Source organism: Trichoplusia ni, chromosome 12 (assembly GCF_003590095.1).
Source record: "Trichoplusia ni isolate ovarian cell line Hi5 chromosome 12, tn1, whole genome shotgun sequence".
Classification (NCBI taxonomy): Eukaryota; Metazoa; Arthropoda; class Insecta; order Lepidoptera; family Noctuidae; genus Trichoplusia; species Trichoplusia ni.
This window is the reverse complement of record NC_039489.1, coordinates 13,703,361-13,715,770: the sequence shown is the minus strand read 5'-3', so window position 1 is coordinate 13,715,770 and position 12,410 is coordinate 13,703,361. Positions and strand designations below refer to the sequence as shown.

Below are 12,410 nucleotides of genomic sequence, written 5' to 3'. Positions count from 1 at the left end.
ACCAATAAAAAAATCTAAAAATAAATCTCAATCGCTCATGCCACCGCTCCCCGCTTGCACTATCACCTGTGGTCACATCCGGCGGACTCGCTCCCCGGGACACCATTGTCCTCAAGGCTCAGATATTTATCTAATGTTGTGACGGTTACACCCAATTCTTACTCACATAAGGCTTTCATAAAGGAGGGCTTGTAACTACTCTGAAATATGACCTCTTTCCGAGTTTATTGATGTGTGGATGTTTCTTATAATCTGTGAGAATCATTCTGTAACCCCTGTTGGGTAGCTTTAATTGAAATTTTTAATTGAAAAATTGGCAGTGAAACATTGTGTGTGTTTATTTTCTTTTAAGAGTATCCTTGATTATTAAATAGTAAATTCAACTGGGTTAAGCTTGGGCCTAGGTTGTGTAGTTAAAATATTTGAACAAAAAAAAAAGCAGAACATAGTAGCAGCAACGCACTAAGAACAAAGTCAGTCATTTCTTTATAAAATAGCTTTATCTAATCTATCTTCAAGCGCTGCGAATTAAAGGGTAAGAAGACAAAATAAATAATAAATAATGATCAACATGTAGAGCGAAAGTCAGTCAAGTAAATACAGCCATACATTTTTTGGAAACGTGTCCAAGCACCTTGTTCTGTTCTTAACAAATCAATAGTATTTTTTAAACCTTTATAAAAACCATTTACAACATTAATAGATGGTTACCTAAATACTAATTAATTACACGAATAACCACTACAAAAAATCAACAATAGCACCTAATACATCCTGGCATCCTGCGCCCGCGCATACCCCGACCTAACACACAGGATGCGTTCCATTTATAAAATAATAGTTTTAAAAACCGTTTATAATTCCGCCATCTTTATTGGGGTCGTTCATTGGGATTTAAAAATGGAATGAAAAGGGAAGTGTGGCTTTATGATGAGGTTTTGATATGAGTCGTTATTGTTGTGGAGATGAGACGGGTGATACCAATACTAATTATATGTAATTGTAGTTTTTTTTGCAGATTATTTTCTGGTTTGAATTTGTACAGAATTTAATTTTTGATTTGTGTACTTACGATAATAATATCGAGATGGGACGTTTAGATAAGGGTATTAAAAAATTGATATGTATTTAGGTTATATTTAGGTCGGTTTTTTTAACAACCTTAGGTATTTTAAACATTCAACAATTCTAGAGAAACTGAGGGGAGACAAGGCTGAAGATTCAAAGATTCTTTTTGAGTGTTTTGAAATAAAATTACCTAGATACACATACTTAAATGATAAATGACTAGTTTCCTAGAATCTAGACTCACACTATTAAAAATATAATATTTGTGTAAGGTGTCCATTTAAAATGATCTAGTTTCGTCATTAGTCCAAAGATTAACTCCGACAAATATGACTTCCCAGTTCTTACTTTAAAGTTAAAGCTTAATAAATACTTATAATTGTTTTGTTAATTCCCATGTGGTCTTAGCCGGCACTAATAATATGTAATAAATCTAAACAGGCAGCCTCTTCGTGTTATAACATAATAAATTTATTTTTTGTAATTTCAACTCTTGAGTTGGCGCTTCATTAAACAAGTCGAAAAATCAGACATAGATTTATAGAGCTCCTCTCTACATTCGCAACACCATTAGCTATACCTGAGGTGTGTGATGTCTGAGACTACACGCCATCCATCACGCGTGTTGTCTGTCCCTCGGCCGCAGCAGATGGCTCTAATTCTATGGGTGTTTTATTTCTTAACAAATCGAGTGCTTGTGTGTCAATTAATATAATATTTGTCACATAAATAACCGGAGATCCTTCCGCTATTATCCGAACGCATAAACTCCACCATTCCAGCTTATTATTCGCAGTACAATAGTTTTTAGCGGGCGCGGGGCGAGGGAGGGGGGCCGGCCCGCAAAAACTGCACCCGACTTAATTATAAAGAGACAAGAAGCGCCATTAAATAGCGATTCGTTAAATCTACGCTCTCGTGTTAACACCACACGTGCTCCGTCCCGCTCGCTCTCCTCCCCGACAGAGCGGGACGGCTATAGTTCTGGGGCGACGGCTCGGTTTAGGGGCGGCGTCCGCGATATAAGGTTTAGATTGACTGGGCGGCGTTCTCTATTCAGGTTTTTTTCTGTTTGCGAGCTTGAGCGTCGGCGAGAGCTTTTCATTTGGTGTCGGGTCGCGCTCGCGGGCGCACGCACTGTCTGCAGGGTGCGATGACCGAGTGACTCGCTACGACTCGTGTGTGTATGCAGTGAGCTGATCATGTCGGAGTTGCGAGGCTCGCCGCCGATGGCGCGGGGGCTGGAGAGCGGGTTCGCCCCGCTGGCGGCGCTGAGCTCGCTGGCGGAGGCGCCGCCGCCGGCCGCCAACCCGCACGGCATCGACCACATCCTGGCGCGGCCGGCGGCGGGCGCGGGCGCGGCGGCCGGCCTGCTGGCGCCGCGCCTTTCCCTCGCGGCGGCGGCGGCCGGCATGGCGCACTACCTGCAGCACAAGCCGCTCTACTGGCCCGGCTTCCAGGGGCTCGTCTCCAACCCCATGGCCTGGCGCGAGCGCCTGCAGTCCAGTAAGTACACTTGCTTTCCCTACTATAGTCTAAGACCAGCACTGGGTCATTCCTTACATCTGTCAAATGTCATTGTTTTTGTGATTTCCTTCGTTGGACGTTTGTCAATACATAGATATAGGTGTGGTCTTCCGAAGGAACTCTTGTGTATAGAATAACCTTTTGGTGATGATTAAGGTGTTGAGAATTTCGACCATTCTTGTCATTTTCCGTTATAAAAAAGTTACATTTGACATGACTTATGAGAATCTTCTGAAAACTTAACTCTTACCACATAATTGAACAATTTACTCCGAAGAGTAACTACGGTGGGCGCCGGAGGTGTGTCAGTGATATTACAGTTGAGAGATTGTTTCACTTAACATTTGTATAACAACCATCATATTACAAGCAATTAGGTTCATTGTTTTTAATAAGTTGAACAAAAGTCTTCTGCGGAGAGTTCGTTTGGAAAATATAGGATACAAGTAGTACAAGGTACTAGCTACTGCTAGAATTACATGTATGAAACTGAATCATAAAATACCTTTAATAGTATTTAAAGACATATGAGTTGGTTCCGTAGCATTTATAAGGTGTGATATTGAATTGGCTTATTAATGTTTTTATTGATTGCGGATACAAATAACGAGTTAAATTGGTAGTCGTATAAAAGACATCAACGCGTCGCGCCTAAATCTTATTACCAAACAAATTACCATAAATTGGATTTGACCGGTAATTATTATTGAATTAATGCGTTTTTACATAAAAATAATGCAATGTTGAATTTTATAATTATGACTTTAATGTTAATACTCTTTATTGATGTTAAAACATAAGTTTAATCTTCTTGATAATTGCTTCAGTAACACCATTTTATGATTTTGTCCCTTATGGTAATTTTTATTTTAATATCGATTGCCTTAAGGAAAATTTATTATTAATAGCCGAAGTCAATTTCATTTTTTTACTTATTTAAATAAATCCGAATACGAATATTAAACCGAGGTAGTACTTAACTAAATGATTATACTTCCTTATATTCATTAATTCAACATATTCGCAAAAGGTTTAATACGATAACAAACATTTGAACTAGCAATTAAACCTAGTAATTACAATGTTAACTCACTCGAACACAATCTTCCACCCACAACGTAACCGACGTAACAACGTAACGACGTGAATACAGCCTTTACGTGAACTTCCGTCGGGCTTGTTCCGTCGGACCCTTTGCGCCTGTTTATAGCCCTAGGGCAGTTTGCGGGCCGTAGCCGACATTAAGGCTTTGTTACACGTACGTTTCCGCCGTAAACTTAAACGTTGGCCTTTGATTTACTTGGCTTTGTGGGTATTGAGGAAGGGGTAGGCTTTCACTGCAACTGTTGGGATTGGTTTCATGTTGTTTTCGATGAATGAATCTGAAATAAAGAACTTTTAATTGGTAGAATGCTTTAAATTTAAGGATTAATACAGAATTTACGAAATCCTGACTATGTGTGTCATGCTTTTCTTCTGAGAAAAGAAAGTTTTAATTTACGCGAAACAGAACACGAATTAATTATTAATTGTTCTAATAATTAAAGGTATCTATTTCTAACTAAAATAGGACTAAAAAAGAAACAAAATATAAACAAGAATATTCTTATTGATTGAACATTCTTTGATCATCTATAATAATTTATACTCGTAAAATTGTTCTCAGAATTAATTAATTAGTTCAAGAACGATTGATTCTCTCTCGCAAGCATTTTTATGAATTGTAAATTGATATTTCCCATAATCTGTCGACGTGTCGATATGTCAACTTATTAATCATTTAATTATGTAAAGTTGTTCCTAAATTTAGCGTGTTTTATTTTAATGGAACGATATGTTTCATATGAGTTTTTTTTTGCAATGACAATCAAAATGAAATAAGTTTTCCGAATAATATATCAATGTTTTAAGATGCGTAAAGCTACCGGAAGATAAATCTTCAGGTATTGACGCGTATCCTATTGAATAATCTATTACGCAGAAAATTATCGTAAAACCTGGATTAAATATTCCGCCTAGTCTTCTCATAGATGTTCACGGAACGCACATTGACGCTAGGCTAGTGTTGGTCATACCAGATTGAAGGAAATTCCGCATTTACATGAACACGCCAAATATATTCACAGCCGATATACTCTTTAATGCTTTAGCAGAATCGTATATAAATTATAATTATTTAATCCTTTAACTCACATTTACGACAAAAAAGCCATGTTATCGATTCGATTGGATAAGTTTTAATTTATATAGATATTTAAATATATAGTCGGCACCTTTGTGAATATGAAATATTTACCTGATACTATTCTAATATGGAAGGATTTGATTGACGACTATTTTCTAGGGAACTAGTCTTGACGACATGTTGTGAGAATATTAAATAAATTATTAATTGATATGGTTAAGAATAGCTTAATAATACTATGAAGTCGGAATCAGTGTGCAATATGAAGAGGAATTATTATATTTCATTTAACAATAGTTATTTCAGTAGACTTCAATGTGCAGATTATCACTTTTCTTAAAAACGGGCTATGTGTTAATAATTTGTATTTAGACTTTGAAGATCTTGCAAGTTTTGGAGAGTAATTAAAATCTTCCAGAACATTTTTATAAGACTCATAATTACAGTACGAAAGTTGTAAATAGAATAAACCACGCTCAAGTTGTAAAGCAGGTTTGATTGCTTTTTAATCCAGGACTAGACAAACAAATTCTCTACAATCCCATGATATGTTTGAAACATTCAATTTAATCTCGGAAAATATAAATTATTGATTTAACCCAACCAAGTCAAAAGACATCACAAACAGTGTTATAAGGTACTAAATACAAGACAATAAAACTCAAAAGGCTCGTTAAATCGTCTCGATTGTTTCTTACAAGGGTAAGGCAGTGCGGCGGGTAGGGCGGGCGGGGCGGCAGGGCGGGGTTACAAGTGTCGCGTCTCGGGAACACAGCCTTCAATTAATGAGAACAGCAATAAGCGGTTAATTAGAGGCGCGACAATCGATACCGCCGACGACGATATGCAGGGCTTACAGAGAGGTTCATAATGTTTGAAGAGGTTGTCATGTCATGGTTAGTCGCAAATATTTTCAATACTTATGAATGAGGGTTCTTTATTATAAATCAGCTGCACTCGGCATTTCAATATTGAGGCTTTTTATTGTGTGTTACTAAGGCCAAAATACGGTCTCGTGTATGGATATCAAGTTAACTAAGTATCTAATCGACAAAAATGAATCAAATATGGTTAAGGGTTTAGGTAATCAAAGGGAGCATTGTTTTGAACTTGATAGGTTGTTTGGAAAAGAGGTTATTTGCCAATTTTTTCCCCTTAATATTCCAAAAGCTTTAAACGACGTAAATACCTAATCATCAATCAATCTTAATTTAATTCAGAGATTATATTTTAATTAGAAAAATAAAAATTAGTTTATAACCGCTCACATTTTATTGAGAGTTTAAACTTTCTATTCGATAAGATAAACTGTTAATAAAAGCGATAACAAGAGTACATAATACTGCACTCGGTACAGTACACAGGTACAGTCGCGTTACAAAATGATGGCGCAATACAACACGCTGATTAAAACAATGTAATAAGTCAGCCGCTATTGCTATCAATTATGATTAATACACTTACATCGTATCAGTTTTATTAAAAACACACAAAATATAATAACATTTGATGTCACTGCGTCACGGATCGCGACAGATTTTAATAAAAAGCCAACACACGGCGATAGTCACGCCGACCTGGTTATTATACCGCATGATAACATAATATTGCTATCAGTCGATAAGTGATCAGCTAATAATGTGTTGCGTCGAGTGCTTGACGTTTGACACGACGCAATTACTTCGATCCCGGCCGTCGTATCGCGCAATCATAAATATACAATATAATTAAATTGTTCGCCAATATGGTTATCTATATTAATGTTAAATGTTTACAAATTCTTTGTTAATAAAGTACGTTGAGTTTTTTATGTGATTGTACTTTTTATGTAATGGGAACTGAGACGGGCCTTACTTTTAGGTTCTTGGTATCTTAAATAAGTAGGCAGTAAAAACTTTATCTGACATAAGGTGTTTAGTTGTTCCGTTAATAGTTTAAATATTATACAAAAGTTACGAAAAAAATATCATTTCAACTGTGCCTTCAAACAAATTTTTTACACCATCATCATCACGTCAATAAGAGCGACACCTGTTGTGTAGTAAAATAAATGACAATTATTCATGAGCAATGTAAAAAAGAACAATCTAAAAAACGTTCAAAAGTTAAGCACTGAACACAACTTGTAGAATTACGTACACAAGTACAAAACAAAACATTAAGAGATTGTTATTAAAATCCCCAAAAATCTTTACATTCGGAAATTATTAATTAGTTAGGGCGGGGGCAGCACGCATTAGGCTGCGGTCGCACTGGGCGCGCACGAATGAAGTGCCACACATTTTTTTAATTACAGTGTCCCCACACTGCCCCCGCGTGGGGCTGGGGGTGGGAGCGGGCCGGAGCAGCATATGTCGCACGGAATTAAAATTCACGTTTCGTGATGCAACATTCAATTGTGTCCAGTTATTCGATAGTGGGAAAGTTAAACGAAGTATTTTTTTGTCAAAAAATATGTGTTTTTGTTAGTAGTTGGACGGTGAGGTATGGTAATTGAAACGGATGGCCGGGCCGGTGCCGGGTGACGCCGGACTCGCGCCGCACGCCCGCCGCAAATTGGTTCGCTTTTGTTTTAGAGTTGCACCCGTTTTGTGTCTGCTCCTTGTTACGTAATGACGTACAGGGAGATAGGAGCGCAACTTTGTGCAACCCAGGAACACTTGGGACAACATCAGTTGTACTGTTAATTAATTAAATGTATGTTGATTTAAGCTTGACGAATAATATGACAACCTTATATCTTGTGATAAGACTATATTCATGTTTCGTAATAATTCTATGAATTAAGGAGTTATCAAAGCAAATACTACTGAAATATAAAATGGCGAAATACACATAATAAAATATTACAAAATTTTTAGTAAAAGAATACATGATAAACTGCATACACCACAAACAAACGTATATTTTATTACCACTTCAAATTAAAAGTATGTTACAATAAGCACAAACAACCTAACGCCTCTCTGCTTTCTAATATTAGTGTAATACAAACATACATAGTGTAAGTGAGCGTGAACATCGCCGCGTGGCACATAAAGGCACAATCTCTGCCGGCCCCGGCTGAGCCTAATGAAATTAAATTAAGAAATAACATAATCCGCGCCGAGCGGCGACCGCGCCGCGGCCCGCTCACCGCACATTTTCACGTACATATACCCTGCCGTAGGGCTGACACAAATATCAACTGCTCAACTTATTGCCTGATCTTATTAAAACAGAAGGATTTGTCTAAATAGTTGTCAAATAAATAAATTAGTTATGGTTTTTATTGCGCTAATAATAACGGCCATTGCCTCCATCTAATTTGAACTTTTGTTGGGCTATTTTCTTTGTTTCTTATAATTGCATACGTCCAAGTTTTTTAAACCAAGTATGACTCGTCAAAAGAGTTAAAATATTACTAATAAAATAACAACATACGTTACTTGATCAGCCATAGTAGATTTAATAATAATTTCTCATTCATCATTTTTCCATATCTGGTGGCAGCCCTGTCCGTAAGGCGGGGTGCGGGGGGTGGCAGACCCCCCCCCCCCGGTGGTCTCCATCTTTGTTTTTCGCGATGAGGTGACGGTTGTTACGGCGCTGTGCCGACGTATTATGTTGTTTTCAGAGCTATATCATAATATCATACAATGCGAACACTTCCAAACAAATCACTTGGATCGGGAGCAGACGTTTTAGTCCTTGTATTTATTTACTCATTACGTGTATGTAAAGGTTAATGTGCCGCAATCCTAGCGATGTAGTCAGTCTTTCGGAGCTTAAAATTGATTGTTGTTTGCAGCTTAGATTCATTTATACACATACGTGCAATGCTATAAGGCTGGTCTAAAATATATAAAGTATTGACATCATCATGACATTGTTCACACAATGTGAAAAGACTATTTTTAGCTGCTTCAATTGCTGAAAACCCGGTTTATCTGAAGACTCAAGTGCCCTTAATAAATAACAATCAATATTTAAATTATCGACTAACTAATTTAAAACACAAATCTTCACATAACAGTTTATTTATTCAAGCGAGGGTCAACACTCACGGCTTCATAGAAAACAACACAAAGACAAGTAAAACAAAACTAAAATCACAAGCAACACTCAAGTACTATAACAATTGTCAATAGAACAGCAATACAGAATAAACTAGAGCCTTATAGAAGTACAAGTGGTCTTAATACAGCCTTATTATATGCGATGGCCGCAAGTTGTTGGCAAAAACCGGACAGTTATCAAACTGATATCAGAGTGACGTAGTCGGGGGTGGGGAGGGGGAGGGGGGAGGGAGTGGACAAAAACGAGGCTTATGGCGGAATAACGAGCGTGGTAAACAGGATAGTTTGGGCTTCTGTTAAAAACTATGATTAGTGGGGTGATTCAGAAGACATAAAAGAGTTTTTTTTCTGAACGTACACTCGTATCACACTAAATAACAGGTGAAACACAAGTATAAAGTCATATCAATAAATTGCATTTTAATCTCAAAGTTATTTGATGCAATATGGCGCAATTGCGTGTTATCATAGCAAACGTAAACAAAATCTGTAGCATTTTAATAATGTGCTACGAAGCTTTGATGCGCCGCTACGAGATACGCTACAAACAAATGTCACTGCTACGACGTTGGCGTAGTCGATAAGGGCGGCTACACGCTTGCGACAGTTTATTATTTTTGTGTGTTAATATTTTGCTTCAAAATGATGCAAATTTTACCTTGTAAGGACTGTGGTGGACTGTGGTCCTTATGTGTAAAACATAAACAATATTAATTATTTTAAGAAGTAGACACACAGTTTGAATACGTTTTAATACCATTCATTTTTGTACGTGGGCTGGTTAAAAATTCTAGACATCTAGTTCTGGAATAAATCAATCAAGTTTGTTAGCCACAAAAAACAGACCACCAAAATGGATCAACAAGGCCGACTTTGGATGTGGGAGACGTTTTTTTTTAATAACTTTAACGTAATAAAATATTTCATTTCATGTATTACAATTAATAAACATTAAAATGACTCTGCAACTACTTCACGGTATCATTTACCAACTCCATATCACCCACCCAGTCGCTCGCGTGCAACCGGCCTACGGTTATCTATCGCGCAGGTGTGTCGCGTGTCGCTCCGGTATCGCTATATTACTGCGATCGCTTGTACGACACGCGCATCGTCTGTCGCCGTATTATTGCCCTCCTTATGAGAGCGTGCCATGAATATGAGGCGTGACGTCACCACGTGCGGCCATTGTTTTATGTTAGTCAGATGTGATGGGATATGTCTGCGTTGAGTTGAGTTAATGCAGACGTTCTTTGTCATTTTACAAATTCGTAAGAAAATGAATAGGTTAAAATAATTCAGTTTAATTATTGGGTAAGCGTACATCATTTAAGATTCAAGGATGAAGAGAGGTATTCGATCTCTTAATTATGAGAATAATACCTTTGTAGGCATACGAGACGCTTTATAAAAAACGTCATCAAAAAATCAACCAACAATAATACTCAAGTTTCTTAGACACAATATCACAATCACTGAAAAAGCAAGTCCTCATCTCAAGTTTAACGATGCCTCTCCAACGGAGCAAGCCTAAACCACAAACGAAACTTGTTTCAAGTGCGTCGTCTCAAAAGTGTTGTAAAACTGAGTTCCTGAAGGCGGTGGCAATCAGCCTGTGGTTAAGTTACAAACAGGGACAACTCAACGAATAACTGTGACAGACATTAACCTAACTGTAAACTACCCTCAAGAAAGTCCCGCAACAATTAAAAGCTGAGGGTTTCTTCCCCCCCCCCCCTTCCGACGTTCCTCTGTAAGGAACGCCGCCGTAGACACGGGAGTGGGGGGGGGGGGGTAGATGATAGAGCACAGATTTGGTGTCTGTCTGTCGTTGTTGTATGATTTGTGTTGAACATATTTGTCTATTTGGTGTCTGTATTGGTAATAGATGATAAGTTTTACTTGGTTCTTACTTAGTTGGCGTCTTTGTAATCAGAGAGGTGACTTTTATGAATACTTAGTTATTTTTTTTACAATTATCAAAGCTATTTATATCTATAGAAACAAGGTTAAACATAGACAGCTTTAAGTTAAACACAATCATCTAAATTCAATTTACTATACTACCAACAAACATACACACATATATACGTAGATACTTATAGGCTGTAGCGAAAGCATGGGGCACCACAAAAGGTTGGTCCCAAAGAAGGCTGGTGATGCGCGCACGTTAACAGGGCTGCCCCGCCGAGCCCTCGCAAATTGAGACGGGGGCGTAGGGCTGTGCACAAGCTGTTTATATACGAGTACATTAGACCTGTTTAATGGTCATAGATGAAAGAAGGTCTAAACGTAGGTATAAAGTCGATTTTATTTCTTATTAAAATAAAATTTGGTTACTGTTGATGAATTAACATGGGTTATGCAATTTCGATATTCCTTATTTTCTTCATAATGGGGAGGAAAATGATGTTACTTTCTGGCACGTGTTCCAATACGGTTCGGTTTAGTATTGTTTTCATTTATTAATGTAATAGCTTATTAATTGCTATATCATTTTCTAAGTTGTAAATTTTGCAATACTGTAAAGTTTCCTTCATTCTTTTCGGAACATACATCAAAAGTACTTCTACACTTGTGCGTATGCCAGCCCTAGTGGGTGGTCTCGAGGCGAAGGGGTTGCGGTCGCGCCCCTCCCGCACCCCGCACCGCCCCCCCCCCGGCCTCACCCTGCACGGATTTGTACGTAATTGTGTATTTTCATATAATTGTTTCACATAGCTTCACGGCTCGTTGTGAATGGAAGATGTTCGTGATTCTTCGGCGTTTGTACGGCAATATGGTTTTATGTATTCATGGAGCGATTTGCTTCGTAATACTTGATTTTGATGGGGTTGGGTGAGGATTTCATATGTATGAAATGTAAAGCTATGAGAGTGATATGTAAGAAGCATTGGAGTCGTAACAAAGTCCTACTACAGCGTGCTTTTTAATTTGAACATAAAAATATATATTTTTTGTGCTTGGGCCAATTTATAAAGATACTAGCTGCTGCTCTCTTTCATCCGCCTATATAACAGTTATAGCTAAAATAATGTCCTCCTTTGAGTCCGAAGTCTGATAAAAAAAGCCTGTGTTAGTGCAAGGTCCAGCTACTTCCGTAAAAACTTTTGGGTGTGAACGGTTAATAAACACACTCTCATTTTCCGCATTTAAGTTAAGTAAAAATCTTTTAAAGATAATGTCTAACTCCCTAAGGATATAGACTAATGATTTATCTCAACCACATATTCATGATTCACCGAAACATCCAAAGCATGGTTCCAAAACTAAGAACTCTCCTACAGCTTTTAGTTTCATATTAGATTCTGAGCCAATACAATGGCGTGAAAAATAGCCAGAACTTGGTCAAGCAATATCCAGAATAAAATATTCCATATATGATATTTGAAAATCCCTCAAAAATAAATTTAATTCAAATCCGATGCAAGTTATTCAGAAAGTCCGCTGCGCGACACAATATTAACAAAGTCCGGCTGCATAATGCATGGCGGCCAACATGGCGGCTGCAAAAACTAACCTCACTTAAATTGGCGGGAGTTTGCTGCACGCCTCATGGAAGTTTGAAGGAT

General features: G+C 37.6%; 1 protein-coding gene across 1 annotated transcript in view; it reads left to right on the top strand.

Annotated features, from left to right (window-relative positions):
• The first annotated feature begins 409 nt into the window (after window positions 1–409).
• The window catches only part of LOC113499375 (homeobox protein Nkx-6.2), a 44,466-nt gene continuing 32,465 nt past the window's right edge, over window positions 410–12,410 (top strand). The window contains exon 1 of the mRNA XM_026879842.1: window positions 410–2,574. Within this exon, the coding sequence (XP_026735643.1) occupies window positions 2,271–2,574 (304 nt within the window). The 5' untranslated portion in view covers window positions 410–2,270. The remainder of the gene's footprint in view (window positions 2,575–12,410) is intronic.